The sequence below is a fragment of the Mytilus edulis genome, chromosome 7 (assembly GCF_963676685.1).
Source record: "Mytilus edulis chromosome 7, xbMytEdul2.2, whole genome shotgun sequence".
Taxonomy (NCBI): domain Eukaryota; kingdom Metazoa; phylum Mollusca; class Bivalvia; order Mytilida; family Mytilidae; genus Mytilus; species Mytilus edulis.
The window spans coordinates 16,025,902-16,051,112 of NC_092350.1; the positions used below are offsets into that span (position 1 = coordinate 16,025,902).

The following is a 25,211-nucleotide window of genomic DNA, read 5'->3' on the forward strand; positions in this document are numbered from 1 at the left end:
AATGGCCTGACAACAGTATCGCAACTTTATCCCTTCTTAATAAGTCTATCTAAAGGTTTTGTTAGTTTCTGAGGTGAATACTGACATTTTTGTGCTTTACAAAGAAGATTTCCATAAAGAATTGGATGTGAAATACCTGAACGTATAAGAAGTCTGCATGTTGAGCTATATTCAAGAATGATATCCTTATACCGATGATAAAATTTAGTAAATGTTTTGACTAGTTTGTGATATCGAAAACCCTGGTGTTATAATTTTCAGTAATACATAAATTTCTCTCGTTAAAATCTAAAACATTGTAACACACACGAGCGAATCGTACAAGTTGAGATATATAAACACCGTAAGATGGTGACAAGGGAACGTCACCATCTAAAAATGGATAATTAACGATAGGAAATGAAAAATCATCTCTTTTATCATAAATTTAAGCTTTCCGTTAGTGATATAGATATCAAGATCGAGGAAAGGGCAGTGGTCATTTGTAGTATTAGCTTTATTTAAAGTAAGTTCAACAGGATAAATTTCTTTAGTATACATACTGAAGTAGTCATTATTGAGAGCCAAAATATCATCCAAATATCTTAAAGTATTATTAAATTTGTTTATCAGATGTTGTTTTGATGAGTCTTTGTTGATTTTTGTCATAAAATGTAACTCATAGCAATACAAACACAGGTCCGCAATAAGTGGTGCACAGTAAGTCCCCATTGGAATTCCAATAACCTGACGATATACGGAATCTCCAAAGCGAACAAAAATGTTATCTAGTAAAAATTCAAGGGCAAATATAGTGGTTTTTTTTTTATTCTTTTATGTATATCTAACCAAGATGGTAGAGAAGCCCTTTACCGTCATGTGTCAAACTGCAATTTTCGACTACCGTTAGCATCAAATTTGTTAAAACGTGATTCGTCAGAAAAAAACCTATATCGTGATTCGTCGGAGGTCTCAAATAATTATTGCTACGGTTAGTTTTGCCAAAAAAATTACTTAAACCGTCAAGATCAGTCGATTTTTTTTTATTGTCTATAAGGAAGTGTTTGTCGTCATGCACCAAAAACTACCGTTAACGGCATTTGGCGAGATGTTTTACCGTTATTCTTCATGAAGGTTCTTCCATTTCGACCCTCAACTAACGTTCTATTAACAAACAAGGTCGATTTTAAAAGGCTGATGTTTCATTACATGTATGATAAAGAGTAAAATAATAAGAAAAAATAACGAATTCAAAGGAAAATTAAAAACGGAAAATTCCTAATCAAATGGCAAAATCAAAAGCTGAAACACTTCAAACGAATAGTTCACAACTGTCATTTGCCTTCCTCAGTATAATTATTTCCTTATGTAGAAAAAGGTGGATTGCTTTTATAGCTAGCTTAACCAATTACTTATATGCCATTCGCAAAACATTCCATTATATTGACAACAATGTCTGTACAAAACAATAAGATAAAAACTAGGTAAAAAAGTCAAAAATATATCACACCCTTTCTCCGGCTATCGGCTTTCAAGATGCAGTTAAGGTAATAAGACCAAATACGTCTGATACTGAAGAGCTATAAGTCCTGCTAAATCCTTCAAATATAAACCAAGTGTAGATGTGTGTGTATGTGTGTGTTCAACTCAGTTATCTTTTGTTGTTGTTACTTTTGATATTATGTCACAAGTATAATTTTACATATATTTATCATATGTTTAGTAGTAAATACAGTAGTTTTGCATATGTGATAAATAGCCTGCTGTTTAATCCATATCGCGCAACTTTGATGCGCACCCTTTATCGCATACCCTTTATCACACCCCTACCCTTTATCGCATACCCTTTATCACACCCCTACCCTTTATCACACCCCTACTTTTTTTTTTTTTTTTTTTTTTTTTTTACATAAAGTCAGTTTTGTTTTTTTTTTGCTTAAGAAAATTTTTCCTCAAAATAGTAAATTTTTTGAATGACGTCATTGTTTGGTATGTGACGTCACGAACGTCGAGTTTTCATATTGTATGTGACGTCACGAACGTCAAGTTTTTTATATTTTTTGGCACACTAAATGCAACTATGAAAAATACAAAACACACAAATTAATACAATAATAAACAAAATATTTTTAAAACAACAGCACGCAAATTGTAAGGTAACCCAGGTGCTTCGGATAAGTTATTAAGCAGTTCTTTTCAGGCCTTTGAAACAAGACAAAAGTAGAACTGAAGGTAACCCAGTGCTATGGACCAGAAAACAGTTCATTTAATATAAATACTCTTCTGTTGAAATATATGATAAAGTGTATAATACATGTCAAAATCCGTATCACATGCCGTATCACCCTCGACCAATATCATCCCTCGGGCCTAAAGGCCCTTGGGCTGATATTGATGTCTCGGGATGATACGACATATGATACGGATTTTGCCATGTATTATTCTCTATTTATATATATATATATATATAATATATATATATATATGTAACTGGAATGAAATATACTAGCTTATTCTGCAATTTGTAAAAGTTGTTCAATTAACAAGGAATACGACCCCATATACCATGTGATCATAAACTGTTTGAAATCAGGACACTATATAGTTGTTATTCGGGCTTCATATGTGATATTGATTTCATACTCCCTGTCAATATCCCTATACATTATTAATATTTTAGATACACGCCATCTGTGTCGATACCATTACCATTATACAGCTGTTTCATGGGCATCAGCTCGAGAAATATGTGAAAGGACCAACAGAACTTTACTTATCATCGATAGTTCAATCGAAATCACTAATATATCGGATACTTTTATGCCACATTATGTTGAATTAGTCACACCAGACCATAATCCAATCAGGTATTTAGTTCAGTTATAGAATGTGTTCACATAGGAGACATAACCCATACATAGATTTAGTTTGTATTTTGTTACTTGTGGTGTTCTTTTTGTTATTCCGGTCGAATGTTAAGGAAGTACAATTCATACAATGAAAAATTGTCATGAAATTATATATATTTATGATAATGGGATTGCGCGGAAACTATAGTGATGAACAAAATTCAGCATTTCCGAAAACTGAACATAATTATTTATCATTTCAAAAATGTATATTTACCTAACTACTGAAAAAGGTTTTTGAGAGTGCTGTCATTTTGGATGGAGACAAAATAAGTCATACAATTCAATGTGAATGTTTTCTTAATTCATATCAACTCTCTTCGTCTTTTTATCAGTCAAACATTATGGATTGGACTTCATCAAGAAATTAATCCAGTTCGCTTACTATGGGATACATGTGATGAGTATACTACAAATAATGATCAATGGTCAGCGTCAACTGAAAACTCAGAAGGTTGTGTGACATTTAACTATACAGACCAAATGTTCTCTATACAATCATGTACCACTACACAACCATTCATATGTGAAGATACGTTTGAAGGTGAGGATATATGTAAATTGGTCCAGCTTGCATACACGCCGAAAAGATCTGAACGCGTGTCAATTTACACACATATATATATATCGTCGCAAATGTAAAGATTGTGTATCTTCCTGAAACCACCATTTATTGTGGACTTTACATTTTTAATAGATTTATACGAAATCTCAATTGAATGCAGAGAACTTTATCCATACAGCCATACTATACATACGCAAATAAAAGTAAAGTAGCATTAAAGTACCGATATCCACCTTTTAGTATGAACGAAGAAAACACAATAAGCAAAACAACAAACACATTAAATGCTGCCAGTATGAGTTGATTGATTGATCGCTTGTTGTTTGCTTTACGCCACATTAACACAAAAAGGCTATATCGCGGCGAGACCTAAAAAGATAATCATAGAAAATATCGCATTAAAAAATGTTTACGACGTTTTTTTGTTTAATTTACACACGATTCGTCAGCGGTAATATTTTCAGTCGATGATATCTCGAAAGAAAAATTTCCAGTTCGGTGCTGATAATTTTGCTATCTATGAAAAAAAACCGTTTCGTCGACAGAAACTATAACAAAATCGCAGATCCAGCAATACAAAATAAGAATATAAGTATGATAGGACTACAAAATTAAAATATTTCATTCTTGTAATGTATCTATAACGTTGTTTTATTCAATATGCATAAACTTTAAACTTTGCTTTGCTTTTTCAGCTGTTGCTGATTGTTTCGACGAGTTTACAGCTAGCGAGCTAGCAGCAGAAATGCCCCTTGACATAATAGGGTCAGATGAATCTACTGATGGAGTGGTATCACCAAAACCGTATGAAGAATGTGCAGATTTGTGTTTAACTTCCGGATGTGTAGCATTTCAACTAGAACCCAACTATAAGACAGATTGTTACAGATATTATTACGATTACTCTAATGGTTTAGAATTAAGTAGAGAGACTAACCTTGTATACTTAAACAGTATGTTTCAAATTTCATAATTTCATTATGAAAAAGATAGAGCTTAGCAATTTTTCTACTATCTTGCTACACACAGATCGAAAAATTTTGTAACGCTGCATTCCAATCGTCTATACTTTTTAAAATTAATAAATCGTGTCCTCAAAACATACAAATCAACAAGTCAAAAAAAAAACACGTCTGCAACAAATGATTATATGTAAATAACAAATATGTTCGCCTGAAACCCAAATATGTTCAAGGAAGCGTGAAAATGGGGAAAATATATTGTTTGGCGTTTAGATTTAAAAGATCATAGGGAACATGTGTACTAAGTTTCAAGTTGATCGAAAACTACCTCGACAACAACCTTTAACCTGAAGTGGAACAGACGGACGAACAGATGAACGAACAGACGAACGCAAGGACGGACGGACTGACAAACGAACGAAAGGATAACAGTTATACTTTATAAATGTCGTTTTAATACGAGTCTATTTTAACGTTGTACAAAATGTATACGAGTTAAACAAAACAATAAAAAACTAAGTTTCCTTGTTTTATCTTGAGGCAAAACAAGCAATGAAATACGAGTGTTTTATATAATAAATAAATCAACAAATCAACATTTATTTAATCATAGTGCACACATATATGTATAGTAATGTCACAGAAGACAGGTGCTCTTTTTATACCATTTAGCTCGTCATAATCAATGTGAAACTGTGTTAGCGTAACATGGTTACTGTTGATATTTTTTAATCGAGAATGTGTTCCCTCAAAGCAACAATTCGTCCAAGAAATATTTTTTTTAGTTGAGCATACGTAAAAAGGTAAAATCATAGTTATATATGATATGGCCTTCTAAATTTTTTAATAATGCACCATGAAGGATTTTTGATAAAAGAAAAACACTTTTACATGGTATACAAGTATGCACTGTTTAAAAGAATTATCAAAAGAAATCGTGGGAACAAATACGACTGGTCAATATCTAACACCCCATTTGACTGTAGAATGGATGTGGCCTGGTGTAGGGTCAAGTTTCTATTCTTAACCAATGTACCCTCATCTTCGGTAGCAGTCCAAATTACCACGATATTAATACTGAACGATCTATATTACAGGAGCTGCATAATGTATTTATTGTTTAATTGTTCTCGATCAAAACATGCATGAAACATTATCCCCTTGACGTTAACCAACCAAAAATCACAAATCTATATATCTATTACCGTTTTATGGTTTATTTCAGAAATATTCACATTAAATGACAACACTTCATCCACCACACCGTTAATATCAAACTATTATTGCCCGATTTCTTCGTCATCTGTTCGTCCAACGTCATCGTCATCATACAGCAGCGATATAACAAAGTCAACATTAAGTGAAACTACACATATTGCAGTCTACAGTTCGGATCCGACAATGATATCAACAGAATTACTCAGCAGTCAATGTATGCATGCCTTAGTATAAGTATAATATATATATTTGAAATAGAAATAACTACACCTTTTCCCCATTTACGACTTGGAAATGAAAATTCGAATAAGGGCTGCAATGCATTTGAAATAAAGTAAACAATGTAGAGATCTGTATGTGTTTTAAACAAAATCTTCATACTAAAATTGTTTGTATGTTTGGTTTTTGGTTTTTGTCTTTGACTAACGAGTAATAAGTGTTGTCTTTTTTTTTGTCATACGAAAGGTAGGCGTGCTAAGTGTAAATTAAAACAATAGCTCGTCAATAACCTCTTGTTGTCTAAAGGAAAGAGGTGTTTCGTTAAAAAAATTATTTAGTTATAGCACTTAAGGGTTAAATTGAAGATATTAACAAATGAAATTCCAAAGAATTTGAATATCAATTCAATCTAATTCATACGAGTATGAAGTACAACGAAATCCATGTTCTATATTTTGATTAGATTGAACATGTTTATTTATGTATATATTTGCCTGGATCTTATCGATGTTTTGGGTTTTGTTTTAACTGTTTACACTTTTTACTTGTTTGGCTTTTTAACAGTTTTGATATGAGCGTCTCTGATGAGTCTTGTGTAGACGAAACGCGCGTCTGGCGTATTATATTTTAATTATGGTACCTATAACTATTTTACACCGTGAAGGTTTGGATTTTAGATTATTTAACCATAACAATGAGTAATATTTTATATTACTCAGTCATCAAGTGGGAAATGTAACAACATCATTAACATTGATGTCATTTTTAAACCCTTCAAAGTAAATAAATCAGCCTTACATTTTCCTGACATTGACTTGACATTGAAAAAATTACACAGATCCTCTTTATACGTTGTTTGGGCAGGTTCCGTTCACTTATGAAAATAATGTTCCAAATCAATGTAGATGCAATCTAACCTTATTTGTTTGCTCCACTAATAAAAGATTTTTTTTTATTAGTGAGCTGACAGGAAATTTCAAAACATATTTATATTTCAGCTACCACATCAAGCAGTGGAGTAAAGACAACATCCAATGTTGTGAGTGGGACATCTTCGTCTACATGCTACTGTCCATGTTCTGCTTCAGTTCCAAGTAGTTCTATAACAACAGAAGAATTACAAGCAAAAATAGATAAAATGCAGACAGAGCTAACAGTTGACAAAAAAGAGACGTCATCGTATAAAAGAAGATTAACGAGCGCCCCAGATAACCGTGTTTCTGCTCAAAGCATTGGATATGTTGGCGTAGTGATATTGACGATTGTGATAGGACTACTTATTGTAATTGACATTCCAACGCTTGTTAAGGACACACGAAACTTTTTTAAAAGGTGTTGTTCTTTGTGCAAAGGCTAGTTGCTCAGTTTCACTGTGGTTAAGACAAATATTATACATTAACTTTAAAGATTATACCTTTCTGAATATAGACAATTTTGCCATGTGATTAGGGACTTTCCGTTATGAATTTCCTCAGAGTTCAGTATTTTTGTGAATTTATTTTTAAAAAATAAAAATGGGCCATGTGTACTACGGAGTTGCGAAAACAATCCTATCCTGGAATGGGAAGTTTATATAGATATAGGAAGATGTGGTGTGAGTGCCAATGAGACAACTCTCCATCCAAAAAACAATTTATAAAAGTAAACCATTATAGGTCAATGTACGGCCTTCAACACGGAGCCAGGCTCACACCGAACAACAAGCTATAAAGGGCCCTAAAATTACTAGTGTAAAACCGTTCAAACGGGAAAACCAACGGTCTAATCTATATAAAAAACGAGAAACGACGAGAAACACGTATAAATTACATAAACGAACGACAACTACTGTACATCAGATTCCTGACTTATGACAGTTGCAAACATTTACAGCTGAATTAAACGTTTTAATGATACCAAACCTTCTTCCATGTTCTGAAACAATAGCACAACATAGAATAACACACGATAAAATATCAATTGGCATATGACTACTTTTTGTTTTCCAAGGGTTGTGCAGCATATTTTTAACATGTGTATGTACCGTGAACGTGCATAGGTTCAAACCTATATCATAATTATGTACTACTCCTCCATTTACTTTGGGTCTTCCTGAGAATTCAATTTTTACCCTTACCACTATTTAGCACATGACACATCACTAGTAAATTAGTTTGTACATAGTTTCATTTGGTGCATAGTTATAAGGAGAGAGAAATATACAAAGTTCAGTTACAAGTATGGCATCGAAAATTAAAAATATTATTTAACATTACTGACACTGTTAATGTATTGATATTAAAACACTCAATCAAAAATAAAACTGAACTGTATAACTTGTGCGGATATCAAGCAGTAGTAAACAATGAAGCAATTAACATTTTCCAGCAAAGATGGGTGACGTTTGTTCGTCATCCAACAGTATACTCAGCGGAAGTCGTTTGATTTTTAAAAGTAACTTAATAAAACCTGTGTGAGCATAATGGTTTATTAATTAAAATCGATAGTTTGGTTGATATACACCTGTATATTGTAGCTTTTTGTATACTCTTTCCAATGGACTGTGTTTAATCCAACACAAGTAATCAAAATATTTGAATTATCAAACAAAAGATCACGAACATCAGTCAATGATTTAAAGATTTTATTAACAGCTCGTTTCCAGTAAAACTAATAGTGTTTCTATAGAGAGATGTAACATAGTTCATAGACTAATTGTGTGAAGTACTTGTCGAACATTTTTGTTACCTACTATATGAGGACTTTAGATATGATTTAGTAATTAAAAGCGAATCCGTTTTTTGTGGAATTGTTTCAAATCAGGGTAAGTTGATAATCATAGTAAAATTCCTAAAACAATGAAAACCATATCCTGTTGAGCATTTTCTTCTTTTTATTTATTTGTTGGTAAAAGTTAAGATATTGGCATTTATATTGATATAAAATTTTAGTATGACTTCCATTTTCAGCGGGATTTTCTCGGTGTGTTGAATAGCTATTAGGGGTCTTCGGTTCTTTTCTGCTTTTTGGTCGGGTTGTTGTCTTTTTTATTCATTCCAAATTTCTGTACTCAATTTTATAAAATTTGATTTTCAAATTACTTTTTTTTAAATAATTGTCGATTTCAACATTTTGATACAGAAATAGTGTGATTAAAAAACAATGCTGCTTATTATCATGGTATAACAAAGAAGGAGCGGATTCAAACTTTTATTCAATATTCAAATAGAAATTAGGCCATCCATGTAATGGTTTGTCTTAAAAGGAGCAGTTATCGTGTACTCGGTTATATTTTTATCAATATTGAACAAAGGCAACATTAGTATACCGGTGGTCAAAAGTCTTATATTATTGAGAAAAAAACAAATACAAACCAAAAACGAGGGACACATCACCTGTAAGGTGAAAACAAAGGAACAATAGGTACATCGAAGTGCAACAAAGAAAAAACACCAACACACAAAGAAACGAACTATTTGATTACAACTGCCATATTCCTGACTTGCTTCGGGACATTTTAAGAAAGACAATATCGTTTGATAAATAAGAGCAATCATTGTATAATCGGTAAACTTTATGTTTCGATAAAAATAGAATATTATGGTTTGACAAAAAAGACGCAGTTATTAAAAAATCAATATTGAAATAGAATGTTATGATTTCACCAAAAAGGAGTGGTTATTGTGTTATCCAGTAAAACATTTATCAATATTGAAATTGAATGAAAGTGAATGTTTAAACTCACATTGGAAACATGTGTGTAGAAGATCAAGTTCTTATTGTGTGCCCATCTTAGAGAATTTCTATGGATGCCATTTATGACTGCACAACGAATAGTATGTTGTTAATTTCAGAAAATATTAAATTAGAAAAAAAAGTTATAGGCACAGTTTTTGCTTCACTAGTTTATATCGTGAAAAATCGGATGTTCGAAATCAATATACGCCGTTCCTGTTACTAATTAATGTATACATGTATGGCAAACTGAGGATTGAAAAATATTCAAATGTCATCCAAAGACCTACAATATTTGCATGAAAGATTTTGCAATGCAATCCATACAATGCTGTATGATAATTTACATAGAAGTGTTATCATTCATCAGTAAATAGTTCACATTTTGACTATAAAACCAGAAATAGAGAAGATACATTGTAGAACATGGATTTATATTGCCAAACAAAAGCATTGATAAGGTTAACATTTTGAAAATAGAGGCAATTGAGATTTTATTCCAAATCCGTAACATCAAAACATATTCTGGAAGTGTTACTGCATCTGGAAACTTAAAGATAATTATACTTTTCCCCTTTTATTTAAAACTAATGGCTCTTTTTAGAACAATCAAAAAAAGATATTTACTTATTTCTTTTAACATGTTTAAGTTAATCAGATTTTATTGCTTCACATCTTCGAAGCTCACGCTCCTTAGAAATGAGCAGCTTACTGTGTTAAAGTTTTCTATGGCGTACTAAATTATAATCCTGTTACCTTTGATAACTATTCTATGTTGTGTCATGTGTACTGTTGTTTGTCTGTTTGTTCTTTTCATTTTTAGCCATGGCGTTGTTAGTTTATTTTTGATCTATGAGTTTAACTGTCCGTCTGGTATAATTCGCCCCTCTTTAACATCTCATACATAAAGTAAAATGATAATACCGACACATCAAGCCCAAAGTTACAACAGAAACGTTTAACTCGGAAGTATTACGGAATTTCAAAAGTCAAAAACTATTACTTCAGAGGGAACGCTACGAACCATCAAGCTTCATCCCTAAAATAATTGAAACTACATTTTTTGAAGAAAAAAAAACAGTGTTTACTCCAGTTGTGGGTCAAGTAAAACAATGCTAATATACCAGATCAATTTATTTTACAATATTGCGCTCCATTCCCATGGTAACCAATAGGGTAAAAAGAGGGGTTTGAAATTTGGTGAAATGTGAAATTTCTCAAATTTAAGATGTTGCATAATGAAAAGTATGAAAAATCAAAAGATATACAACTGTTTACCACAATTTCGTTAATTTTCCCCATATTTATTTTATTGACAATCAGATTCAAACGCTATAATAACGTTTATAATTATCTCAATTTTCCCAAATTTGAATGCTATTTTTCTTAAATCTGCAACAGCATAATTGATCAAATAGAATATATCCAAAAAGTACCACACCTAAACAATATAAATCAAAAGAAATATTGAGAAGCCTTTGGACAGAGGCCACGGTGACAGTGATTCTCTGAATGAACTTTCTCAATTTGTCTATGAAATTGTGCCTTAGATATATCTCCCTTGAATGAGCTCTTTAATAGTAAGTGCACAAAAGATAGTTACATGTCATCTTCCAGTAGCAGAAGACACTTGTCAACAAATCAATGATATGCAGTATCTTCTTTGATGTGGCTTTACTGTTTTCATGATGTTATAGATGGAGTGTTCTTTTTCCCAGTATGCAAGGATTACTTGTAACACCAACTTTAACATTAAACCATCATCTCAGATATGTTTATTCCATTTAGTGGGCGAAACCAGTGATGTTCGAACTTCATCGATCAAAAACGGGTCTTATCACAACCACTTCTGTATGTCTATATTCAACCCACCAGGTTTTTTTTTACATGTCCTGTACCTAGTCAGGAATAATTATGTCAGATGTATTTTAATAGTTCGTTTCTATGTATGTTGCATTGTCGTTTGCTTTTGTTTTGTTGCATTTCAGTATTTCTATTGTTTCTTTGTAATCTCTTGCAGTTCATGTGTTTACCCCGGCTTTAGTTTGTAATCCGGATTTGTTTTCTCTCAGACTTTTGAACAGCAGTATACTACTGTTGCCTTTATTTATATGTGAAATGGAAACAAAGTTCACCTGCTATCCAGAAATATTTACATTTAGAGATGTTAAATATGGTTTCTCGGTCATAAAACTATACTCAGTATCCGAGAACAACATTTGTGTTCGAAAAACAAATTCTAATAGTTTAATTGGTTGAATTAGGAGTACGAAAATCTTACTTGTCATTTTACGACTGCAAGACCACACCTGGACCTCTCTAAAATGTCGTTTCTTTTTCTGTCGACCGATTTAGCTTTTTATATTGATGTATTCTCTTAATCGGCTGTAACGGATAAAACTCTTGAAGAACAGAAAACCAAACGATTTATTAATTTCAAAATATTTATATAAAAAGAGGATTCCAACAGAGTAGATTTTTTTTAAATAATGAATTAGTTAATAACGCATAAAATTTATTTAAACCCAGGGAATCTATAAAGACTAGCCATCTTTTTATTTACTTGTTTCTTTTTCTGTCGACCGATTTGCCTTTTAAATTGGTGTATTCTCTTAATCGACTGTAACGGATAAAACACTTAAACGACAAGAAATCCCACAATTTTATTAATTTCAAAATGTTTTAATAAAAAGAAAATTCCAACAGAGTAGATCATTTTGATTTTTCATTTATGAATAAGTTAATAACGCAAAAAATTTATTTAAGCCGAGGGAATCCATAAAGACTAGCTATCTTTTTATTTACTGTAACATTAACTGGAGATTTATTTAATAAGTGCGTGTCATGTTAACGATATCATCGTGTGAATTGGAGTTTTAATTACTTTTATGGCGTTTAAGGTTTGATTTAAAGTACTATATAGTTTTTACAATTATGGTTATTTGTGACATTCAATATTGGTTAGTGATCACACATGATCATAGTGTGGGACGGTTCTATGTATTTTAGTAATTTTATAGTGCATATTTCACAATAACAGGAAAATAATGAAATATTAAGGAAATTGGTGTTTTGGTTGTTTGGTTGTTTGGTTGTTTTAATTGTTTGGTGTTTTTATTTTTTATTTGAGTTTTTTTCACATTCTTTGTTTTGATCATTTATTATCAACGTCTATTAACATGAGTAAAATACACAATGCCATTGTGGAGCAGGAACTGATGTTTTTGTCCCAGGCGGATAACCCTGGCCTCACAACTTTTTGGAACTTTTGGTCCTCGGCGATCTTCAACTTGGTAGTTGTTATGGCTTTCCAACTTTTTACATCTGAACATGGTTTTGTGTGGACGTAGCGCGCGTCTGGTGTATAAAAATATTCTTTAACCTGTTACCTTTGGATGGCTATTATTCGATTGTTTCTCTGTCCTATATTTTCTCTCATTTATCTGTTTATTTATTCTAACCGTGTCGGGTAATGTTGTCATTTTAATGTTTTAATTAACACTGCCATTAAAGCGGGAGGTTTTGCATGCTACAAAACCAGGTTCAACCCACCATTTTTTCATAAAAAGCCCTCTACCAAGTCAGGAAAATGGCCATTGTTACATTATAGTTCGTTTCTGTGTGTGTTACATTTCGGTGTTGTATCTCTGTTGTGTCGTAGTAGTCTTATATTTGATACGTTTCCCTCAGTTTTAGTTTGTAACCCGGATTTGTTTTTTTCTTAACGATTGATGAATTTTGAACAGCGGTATACTACTGTTGCCTTTATTTATTTTAATTGAAAAAGTTTCATTTAGCATTTTCAACTTTTATGGAAGCCAGTTATTACGTCCATGCAAACATAAATATCTCATAAGTATATATTGCGTCAATTCTTAACATGAAATGTTGTAGCAACGACAAATTTAAAGCAGCTCATTATTTGAACTAAAAATGTCGATATTTCGACTATATATCTGATAAAATTATAATTTTTGGGAGAAGATATTATGTATTTATTTTATTACGTACATATTAAATCATTTCGTCCGTCCTTCCTTATAACTTATAACGTATAGGGGGGAAAATTGAGATGTGGTATTGCCAATGAGACAATGCACCACACGAGATCAACGTGACACATAAATTAACAGCTTTTGTTCGCAAAGCTCATAATGCATATTCATCATGGTAAAGTAACAATCATTGGTCATCACATGGCCTTCAACAATGAACAAAACACAAATTGCATATTAAGGTGTTCATTGTTGTGTTTAGTGTGTGTGATTTCGCCTAACCTGCCATTAGCTATTGAGGACAACTCAAAAACTAAGGGAACACGCTAATGTTGAGGTCTAATAACCTTCTTCACTGTGGTCAATATTTAAAATGGCTTAGGTTATGTTTACTAAAATGTCTATTGTTTGAATACGTTAGGAATATAATAAGGCTATGGAAATCAGGGTAAGTAAGCTTACGGTGACCTCTATGTTTGACTTCTGTGTCATATCTCATAGCCAATCATACCACATCTTTTTTATATTTGCATTTCTCTTTACTATCACCTTGGTCTTTCCAATTACTTGTCGTAAGTTACCCGGAAAAAGGTTAGAATATAAAAGATACACTTAGATAGCAATACAAAAAAGTAAATAGGATTCTAAAAGGATTGTCAACACTATGGCACAAAACAATATGAAAAGACAAACAGCAGTTATCTTTTTTTGTGTTTGTCCAGATTGTAATAAGGCCATACCATTGACCGAGGCTTGTCAAATTTTAACATTAAACTACGACAACTTTGATTTTCTGTGTTGTTTTAGTTGCCCATGAAACATAAGTTTTCTGTGTATTGATTAAAAAATAATAATAACATCTGTATAAATAGATACCACCGTACAACAAACGACAAGTATCAATTTCTTCTTTCTATATTAAAATAAATGCGAAAATAGACAGCTTAACTTAAAATCGAAACTTATGGCGCCATTTTGTTGTATGTTACTTTGATAACGTCTGCGTAATTACAGTTTTATCTGGTATACAAGAGTTCGTGATGTATGTCTACCAGACTGAAACAATATTGTGTGACTTTTAGCGGTAAATGAGTCTCTATTTGAATTATTCAAGTAATCAGCAATTCAATTATATAAATGCTTACAATTGTAAGATGCATTAGATATAACTATATATATATATGTATATATATCCGTAACTACCGAGTGATTAATAATTCAAAGCATCTTAATTTACTTTTAAGAATGTTTGCAGATGTTAATCTTTAGTTGCTGTAAATTTTGAAGCTTTTCGTCATATTGCATTGATAATATCTATTCGTTTGCTCTTTAAAATCAATATAAGATGACACGTGCACTCATAAAAGAATATTGAATATTTACTGTACATTTTATGCATTCGCACTAGGGAATTTTGTTTGAATCAGGTCCGCCATTGTGTGATACGAAAGAATATTTCAATCAAACACACAAAAATTGTTAAACATGTTCTTGATATCAACATTTGCTGCTAGGTTTCTTTGTTAGATCGTATCGTGAAGTTTGCATACACATAAATCGGTTTTTCATGTTTAGGATATCACTTGGAAAATATAATCTCAAAATATTTTAATACTTTCTAGTAAACATCAGAACTTTATCATAAATTAAAACAGTTAACTCCTCAGATTGAATAAAGTTTAGATCAACAAGGCTTAGACTTTTTCTAATTTGAATTGATCTGTAATGCAGTCTGTCGTGACAAAATGAAGTCTATACGTAAAATTGAGAATGGAAATAGGGGATGTGTCAAAGAGACAACAACCCGACCATAGAAACAACATCAGCAGAAGGTCTTTAATGTAGCGAGAAATTCCCACACCCGGAGGCGTCCTTCAGCTGGCCCCTAAACAAATATATACTAGTTCAGTGATAATGAACGCCATACTAATTTCCACATTGTACACAATAAACTAAAATTAAAATAATGCAAGACTAACAAAGGCCATAGAACTTGGGACAGGCGCAAAAATGCGGCGGGATTAAACATGTTTATGAGATCTCAACCCTCCCCCTATACCTCTAGCCAATGAAGAAAAGTAAACGCATAACAATACGAACATTAAATTCAGTTCAAGAGAAGTCCGAGTCTGATGTCAGAAGATGTAACCAAAGAAAATAAACAAAATGACAATAATACATAAATAACAACAGACTACTAGCAGTTAACTGACATGCCAGCTCCAGACTCCAATTAAACTGATTGAAAGATTATGATTTCATCATATGAATATCAGGCACAATCCTTCCCGTTAGGGGTTTGGTATCATATCATCATAACATATATGAGAAACACATAACCCGTGTCATGCCAACAACTGGTTTTTGAATAAATGTGTTTAGTTCCGATGCAAATACCCTATAAGTGAATCAATATTAACGCCAAATATGCAATCTTTAATGGCCTGACAACAGTATCGCAACTTTATCCCTTCTTAATAAGTCTATCTAAAGGTTTTGTTAGTTTCTGAGGTGAATACTGACATTTTTGTGCTTTACAAAGAAGATTTCCATAAAGAATTGGATGTGAAATACCTGAACGTATAAGAAGTCTGCATGTTGAGCTATATTCAAGAATGATATCCTTATACCGATGATAAAATTTAGTAAATGTTTTGACTAGTTTGTGATATCGAAAACCCTGGTGTTATAATTTTCAGTAATACATAAATTTCTCTCGTTAAAATCTAAAACATTGTAACACACACGAGCGAATCGTACAAGTTGAGATATATAAACACCGTAAGATGGTGACAAGGGAACGTCACCATCTAAAAATGGATAATTAACGATAGGAAATGAAAAATCATCTCTTTTATCATAAATTTAAGCTTTCCGTTAGTGATATAGATATCAAGATCGAGGAAAGGGCAGTGGTCATTTGTAGTATTAGCTTTATTTAAAGTAAGTTCAACAGGATAAATTTCTTTAGTATACATACTGAAGTAGTCATTATTGAGAGCCAAAATATCATCCAAATATCTTAAAGTATTATTAAATTTGTTTATCAGATGTTGTTTTGATGAGTCTTTGTTGATTTTTGTCATAAAATGTAACTCATAGCAATACAAACACAGGTCCGCAATAAGTGGTGCACAGTAAGTCCCCATTGGAATTCCAATAACCTGACGATATACGGAATCTCCAAAGCGAACAAAAATGTTATCTAGTAAAAATTCAAGGGCAAATATAGTGGGTTTTTTTTTATTCTTTTATGTATATCTAACCAAGATGGTAGAGAAGCCCTTTACCGTCATGTGTCAAACTGCAATTTTCGACTACCGTTAGCATCAAATTTGTTAAAACGTGATTCGTCAGAAAAAAACCTATATCGTGATTCGTCGGAGGTCTCAAATAATTATTGCTACGGTTAGTTTTGCCAAAAAAATTACTTAAACCGTCAAGATCAGTCGATTTTTTTTTATTGTCTATAAGGAAGTGTTTGTCGTCATGCACCAAAAACTACCGTTAACGGCATTTGGCGAGATGTTTTTACCGTTATTCTTCATGAAGGTTCTTCCATTTCGACCCTCAACTAACGTTCTATTAACAAACAAGGTCGATTTTAAAAGGCTGATGTTTCATTACATGTATGATAAAGAGTAAAATAATAAGAAAAAATAACGAATTCAAAGGAAAATTAAAAACGGAAAATTCCTAATCAAATGGCAAAATCAAAAGCTGAAACACTTCAAACGAATAGTTCACAACTGTCATTTGCCTTCCTCAGTATAATTATTTCCTTATGTAGAAAAAGGTGGATTGCTTTTATAGCTAGCTTAACCAATTACTTATATGCCATTCGCAAAACATTCCATTATATTGACAACAATGTCTGTACAAAACAATAAGATAAAAACTAGGTAAAAAAGTCAAAAATATATCACACCCTTTCTCCGGCTATCGGCTTTCAAGATGCAGTTAAGGTAATAAGACCAAATACGTCTGATACTGAAGAGCTATAAGTCCTGCTAAATCCTTCAAATATAAACCAAGTGTAGATGTGTGTGTATGTGTGTGTTCAACTCAGTTATCTTTTGTTGTTGTTACTTTTGATATTATGTCACAAGTATAATTTTACATATATGACAATAAAGAATAATTATTATAAAGAGAAAATATAGAAAAAAAACGACATTCATATTTGGAACCCATTGGATATTGTATGCGAACGATTAATTAATATATCGCTGCAATGTTTTATAGAAAGGGCGGATCGCAACAAAATGGTGTTTTTTAAGTTTATTAGGGTGTGATTCGGTCCTACCGATAGGAGAATAATGGGCCACAACAAAGAGAACATTTGGGCCTATAAAACGTTTAGAAAAAATGGACTAAAACATTTACAAATGTAAGGAGAAAAAGCTGATGATAAAATATGAAGAATACAAAAACTATCGGCCAAACAATGTAATGAATAGAGTAATTTCAATAATACCCTGGTATATGCTAATCTAGACAGCCACCGGTTTTCGTAGTGCTAAGGGTTATTATTGAGTGATTATTCTCTTATGATTATTTTTGATTATGTACATGCATGTACGGAATTATATATTCATGAAAAGAACATTACCTTTTGAAATATATATGAATTATAAAAATCTGGCCTATTCAATATGTTAAACGTCTTTTAGATATAACTGTTATTTAAGCGATTCTTGTGAAGAATGAAAAAAATAGTTTAAGTGGGGTCATCAATTAAACATGGAAGCTTCACTTGACATTGGTTACACTATCATATAACAAGAAACGATAAAACATCTTATAGTAAATAATTAAACATCATTTTAAGTGCGCTACAATAGAGATATTGTTAGTTTTATAAAAAAAAAAAAACTAGGCAACCCTCAAACACAAAAAGATAATATCAAACTGCAAGTAAATTCAATTGCTATTTGCGTTATCTCACATCGACATACATGTTTAATTATGTGCGCATCTTTGTTATTTTCTCTACATGAAACAGGGAAGATATTAATATTCTATTATGTTTTAAAACAAAACGCATGTCATTTATAAGATCGACACCCACATCATTTTCCTTCTTTTTTTTTGGGGGGGGGGGATACTGATTTGATTGGAATGGTGCCTTTTCAGTGCATCATTCCTTAGGCAAAGTAGTTCAGGGAATGTTTTGTCTGTTTTGTTGATGTTTGTTTTGACTTAAGGCGAAGTGTACGTAATTAAACTACACAATGGATTGTTTCAAAATTTTACATGTAGATTCTGCTTGTAAAAATAAATCGGAAAATAAAATAAAAAAAGGGGGTAACCGTTTTCGTTTTTGAGATACGAGCTGTTGAAGTTAACAGCATCATACACCAAAATTACAAAGGATATATAGGGAAAATCGTGAAATTTCGGCAGGAATTGTTACATTTCCAAGATTTTCTATTATATTAGACAATCGATTTTTTTTTAAATTTATGAGATGATTCTAAAATGTCTGAGGAATCGATTGGTGCAAAGAAAGTCCTTAGCAACCGTGCTACTTTTCAAGCTATACCCTGTTAAAGTTGAATCTTGAGTGTAAAAAAACAAAAAACAACGACAACGTTATTGACGTCGCCGCAACAGTTACGACGCTTCATATAGTCCTATACTTGTATGAAATGTATACCGTTTTGTTGGAGTTCGTGTTGCTCGGTCTTTAGTTCTTTATGTTACGTTTTGTGTCCTATTGTATTGTATTTGTCTATTATATTCGGGTGCGTGCGGAGATCTCCAAGCTAGAAAACGGTTGACATTTTCTTCATTACGAACTAGAACTATTTTCGACCTTGGTGCCTTATTTTTTGTTAAAATCTAAACACTGCGACGTGTTTTCAAAATCTTTGTTCCCATAAAACTTCATTTCATCAAAGTCTCTTCTCAGAATATCAGCCATTTGTCTGGCACAGGATAACAAACCAATAGTTAAGTAAATTTAAGTTGCGTGGTAATTCTTAGTACATTTGGGTAAATTAATCTTATCTTTGTGCCGCATAAAGCATCTCTATAATTCAACACAACCCTGAGGCACGACATTATATATTTTATGCATTTCATGCGCTTCTTTTTAACACAATCCAGACCGGCTAGTAACCGTTGTATAACTTTACACGTCTGAAGACGAATATTTGCGTGAAACATTTTTGTATGATTTTTATTTCTGGAAATCAATCTGAAATCTACAACAGTACATTTCCGAAAGTCGGGCTGGACCTTTACTTTTATGTGTATTCGGGATTTACACAAATTGTAACCCGAATAATTCAGCCGTATTATTCAGCTGATGTACGAATGCTACATTTCTCAGTCGTGTGTGGAAATAATTATTCGAGTCACTCAAATTGAAACTTCGGAATATATTTCTAGCTGTTCAGAATTCACGGAAACAAATGATTGTTTTTCGGCATTACGGTATTGAATCAATAGAGATACCAATTATTTCTTTTAACAAATTCGAATACCAGTCAGTTTATAGAACTTAAGTTTGAAATAGGGGCGGCAATCCATTCATTTTATCCAATCGATTGGAAAGGGGGGAGGGGGGGTTCAACATTGACAGTCAAAAAGCCTTGAAATATTCGATAAAAAACGTTTAATGTAAATTATATGAACTCCAAAGTCTCATATTATAAGACTAGTAAAACACAGGCTTCTCGATCATGAACTAGGTGAAAACCTAGAGCTGACCGAGTGCGAGACCCTCATGGATAATCATCGAGGTCGTTAAACACCCCTTGCAGTAAACTTTGGTTAAATTTAAAAAAAGAATCGAAATGTAATAGTCTGAACACATTTCACCTCTCATTCCACTAAATATTAAATTGCAGTTACAAGTATCACAAAACTTTCCTGACCTCTTTTCTTTAACCATAATAGAGGGAGGAGGGGAGGAGGGATCCAGATCCCGAAATCCCTGGCTTAAAAACACGAAATCCGGCGAGGTCCCCAATTAAAAAAAAATTAAATTCCGACTACCCGAAATTCGGAAATAGAATTCCCGGATCCCGAAAGGGTGAATCCCGAAATCCCGAGCTTAAAAAAAACACCCCATCTCGGAGTTCCGATAAAGGTCCTACCCCCCCCCCCCCCCCCCCCCCCCGTTATTATATATTCTATTCATTCATAAATTCATAATCTTGAATTGAGACTTGATACTTCAAAATTACATTCTCTTATTTTGAATGATGCACACAGGCACAATAAAATAAAACAGATTTCGCTATATATCTCTTCGAAATTGGAATTTGTGAAAGAAGAAATGACATGTTATATTTTATCTTACATGAATGCATGAGTACTTTCAATTTCACATATGGTTCTAAATTTAGATTTAGTTTTCCCATAAATTGCGGATGCAATAGAAGACACCTGTTTATTTTCTGCACATGTGGAAAAAGTTGAAAACTGGGAGTTGAATGACATAATTTTTACTTATTTTAAGATAAATGTTAGAGTGAGACAAATTTTAAGTTACTGAGTAATTTTTGGGGCATAATTTGTTCATTTTTTGTTTGTTTTCCGTCTTTGTTCTTCCGACTGGTAAGTTTTGCACTAGTGGTCAAATTATTCTCTTGGTATCGTCTGATTTCTTATATGAATATAAATCACGTCTTTCATTAATTATTTGTAACCTATTATAAAACTTTACGTTGAGTACTGTGTTTTTCGTTCAAGACTACGGCTTTTTTAAACAATATTGTTGGGTCAGGTTTCATTTTAATTAATTTGATATCAATAGAAGAAAAATTGTTACATGTTTATTTGTTTATTTGTTTATAATTTTGTTGTGAGGCGTTTTTTCTTTCTGTTGATATTATAAACACGAAATGCCTTCTCCTACGCGTCTAAAACAAAAAACAAAAACCCCAGTGTTTTTAAGTCAGGCTGCAGACAGAACAACGTACAGAATGCTGTGATTTCTAATTGGAATTATTTAGATAATTTCTATGAGGTTTAAGACAGCACAGGCGTGCTTGTTGGATTCATTATAGACCGCAGAAAGTAGTTTCTCTTTCGTGTGTCCTTTCTTGGAGTAAGGGAGATAACTTGCGTAACTAACGACGAACGTTTTTAATCCCGTATTCCGCTAGAGGCGTGCAATTACGTACACTTCGCCTTAAGGATGTACACCTCTGAGGAGCCAAACATTTCTAGAATTAAACTATTTTCTAAACCTGATTTTTGGGTTTATATGACTGTAAAACAATTATTGGTGAAGAAAAAATTATATGGTGGTGCGCTTCTTTATTTGATATGGCCTTCTGAAAGTACCCAATTTTGATGATTTTTCCATTTTTCATCAATTTTTACCTATTTTTGGACTATTAACGTGAAAAAAATCACAGTTCCACAATTAAACTTTTGTTCATACTCTGAATAAAGATGAAGGGGACCAATTCAAATAAATTTAACAGAAAAAAACTATAGGTAGGTGTTAATATAAGAAAGTTTTATCATATTTTGATGCTTTCTCGTGTCAAATTTACCATGTTTTAATTTTGTGGATTTGTAATGTTTCTCTGTTTAAAGAACAAAATTCATATTTTTCCTTGTTATAAATGATTGAAAAAAATACATATCTATGAAATTTAAAAAGAAAAAAATTATATGGGATGTTTATGTTTCTGGTAAAATCATTTTTTGTACCCCTCACCCATTTTTCTAATAATTTCACTAAAAAAAGACTGACTTGATTAGTAATAAAACTTGAAAATTTCATTACTCAAAAACTACTTATTGGAAATACACAATTCTTTCACAGAGTTAAGTTTGATTATGATTATTATTAAATTCATTGCTATTTTCCACTTATATCACATGTTTTGGAAATAATTCCAGAACAAGATTTCAATGAGACTGAACGAGACTGGAATGTCAGAAGAATACATCCTGAAAGCTAGGAACAGTTATATACTTTTTGCATTACAACTTTGTTTGTCTTGCTGGTGCCTTATTGTAGTTAAACAAAAACATGTATTAAACGAAAAGAAACCGATGTAATCATATATTGAGGACTCTATTTTCAATTTTTATAATAAGGGATAACACCAAGCACGTAACAATATTTAACGTCAACACAATTCTAGGATGGATTGTTTATCAGTGGAATATTTAATGCCAAGCTAGTACATTATAAACTTTTATCAATATTTAAGAAGAGAATAATTCAAAGTGTTGTTATTTTCTATTCATGCTTTATTTGTACATATTTTCCGAACGACAGATATCTTTCTTTTAGCAGATTTTTTTTCTCTCTCCATTCTCCTCATTTTTTTATGAATATATAGTGTTTATATTCGTGTGAAAAAAATGTCCCTCAACTGATGAGACCTCTAGATCCTACTTTACGGTACGATACATAAAAAAGTGTTAAACGCTTTTGCCAGTATCTATCAAAAGAAGCCTCTACTTTGTTCAACGCCTTTAAATCTGTCAATAGAGGTTAACAGTCCTATTCTCTTTTCATTTCTTTTCTTACATTCCCTGTCACTTGTCTGTAAAGACCTGTTTTAAAAGAAAAGTGAATGTATAGAATACTAAAGATCCATGTAGACAAATATTTAAAATCTAGTATTTGTATTAACGTGCTACAATCTAGTAATTGCACGCTACTGACGTAATTCTAAATGATATTTGATAATTGATCATCAATATCTGTGTTCTGTATCTATCTTATTTTTTGTTAATCAAGGTTGCCTTTAAAAAACTGATTCATTGAGCAAATAAATCCAAAATGGTAGGAAGAAGAAAAGGTCATTGGTGTATAAGGCTGCCAATATGAGTTTTAACATTTGTATTACGTGTCAAATTTCGTTTTCATTTCTTTATGATATTATATCAGTATACATAAATAATTATGCTGCTTTCTATAACTATTATTGTCACATATTGACTGAAAGCTCATGTTTCACACAATCCCATGAGAAATTATTGTGCAGTTTGACAGACATGATTCAAATTATAAGTAGTCAGAAACGAGTTGTATTTAACACCCGCTTGTTGATTGAGACCTTTGTAGGATTCAAAAACTATTCATATTGTAAGTGAATAAGAAAATAACCTTAACTGAGAGCAAAAAAGAAAATGGTTACTGCAATATATTGCAATGTCCCATAAACGACCTCTACATGGATTTTTTTTTACAATTTTTGTACAACCCTTTCACTACATAGGGTTTCGGGTAATAATAATTTTTCACCAGTCTCTCCTGAATTGACAATTGAACATGATATTTCGATTATCCCCAATTTCGATAATTATATTCATGCTGTGTTTCCACCAGTTACCTTAAACCAACTGACAATTATATCCGTAGTTTTTATTGACTTCCGAAGATGGTAGAAACGATTTTCTGCATTGTTGCAAGGTCACCTTCATCAAAAGTGCCAAACGACAATCGAATATATCCTAAAAATGATTGGTCTTCGTGCATACCTAATACCGGTATGTCATTCAGATATATTGGCATATGCAAACATTTATGTAAAATAGTATTGTCTTATAAGGGAATATCGTATTCCGATGATATCTATGTGCAATAATGTATGATTTAAAATTTAATTTCATTATCGATACATACACGGATTTTAGTATGATCTCTTGTAGATACATATTGTCATTGGCAAACTTTTTAATCAGTGATATCAGTTTCATTAAGTGACATAAATAACTGTAATATTGAATTAAAAATTTAACGGAAAGTAATTTAGATTTTGCGATATTCAAGTAATTTGAATATGACTTTCTACAGTCAACGTGGATTATCAGCCGATTTAAATTAATAGCAATGTCTATTTTTATTCAGACTATTTTTCTATCATGTGTATCGAAAGATAAAATAATCCTACTGGCATTTTCCTGAGTTGAACAAATAACTCTTATGTTTGAATATAGCTTGAAAAAAGTAAGTATAAAATTATCATATTATAAAAATAAATAGTACATAGTTTTAAAACAGATACAAACAGTAGTGTTGATCGAGTTCGTGTTGCTTAGTCGTTAGTTTTCAGTGGCGTTATTTTGGACTTGTCTTTTCGTTATAACAAAGGGGTGATATAATTGTCGGTTATACTTCAAAATATTATTGTTTATTGTCCCTTTGCATTTTTCATTTTTCAATATTTTAGGCAAATAGAAAAATGCTTAAGGTTAGCAATTTCAATATTTTGTTTTTTAGAAGGAGATTGTTTTTTTTTCTTTCTAAACATTCAAATTCAAATGTTTTAATTTATTCAAACTGTTGATAAGATGAAATCTTTTAAAGACAAACTTATATGTTCTCTGTGAAATCAAATAATGTAATCTCATTAAAATTACAAATCTTAAATCTCATAACGAAAATGATTTTTCAGAAGTGACTTCAACAGATTTGTGTTACATTTATCAAACCAATTAACTTTAAAATTTGTAGAGTACTTTGCAAAATCTATTTTTTCAGCTTAAAATGAAAAATGTTTGGCGTAAATATGCACGGTCTCTTTTGGTATCTTCTGACTTTTCTATCAATGTTCTTCTCTCGTAAATTCATAAGAATACAAAAACTGATTCAAAAGAAATTAATGAATATTTAAGAACTACATCCGGTGCGTATAAGTGGAAAGCGTCTCGTGCATTGCATGCA

General features: G+C 31.9%; 2 protein-coding genes across 3 annotated transcripts in view; both read left to right on the top strand.

The window, feature by feature from the left end:
- The window catches only part of LOC139480849 (uncharacterized), a 94,201-nt gene that overhangs the window by 38,806 nt on the left and 30,184 nt on the right, over nt 1–25,211 (top strand). The window contains exon 1 of one of the 2 annotated variants that reach the window (XM_071263749.1): nt 24,225–24,494. The exons of the other annotated variant lie outside the window; for it this stretch is intronic. Coding sequence (XP_071119850.1) covers nt 24,471–24,494 — 24 coding nt within the window. The 5' untranslated portion in view covers nt 24,225–24,470. Of the gene's footprint in view, nt 1–24,224; nt 24,495–25,211 lie in introns of those variants that run through there. 2 annotated transcript variants of the gene reach the window in all.
- Nucleotides 1,266–7,392, top strand: LOC139482505 (uncharacterized). The gene is made up of 6 exons (XM_071266420.1): nt 1,266–1,329; nt 2,660–2,846; nt 3,224–3,432; nt 4,149–4,406; nt 5,641–5,847; nt 6,851–7,392. The coding sequence occupies exons 1-6, from the start codon at nt 1,266–1,268 to the stop codon at nt 7,207–7,209; spliced, it is 1,284 nt and encodes a 427-aa protein (XP_071122521.1). The 3' UTR covers nt 7,210–7,392.

What these genes read in the sequence shown, in the direction of transcription:
- LOC139482505 (XM_071266420.1), top strand. Translation starts at nt 1,266, where the DNA reads ATGGCAAAATCAAAAGCTGAAACACTTCAAACGAATAGTTCACAACTG. An exon ending in ATGTGAAGATACGTTTGAAG is followed by an intron (nt 3,433 to 4,148) that starts GTGAGGATATAT and finishes TTGCTTTTTCAG; the next exon opens with CTGTTGCTGATTGTTTCGAC. An exon ending in TAACCTTGTATACTTAAACA is followed by an intron (nt 4,407 to 5,640) that starts GTATGTTTCAAA and finishes GGTTTATTTCAG; the next exon opens with AAATATTCACATTAAATGAC.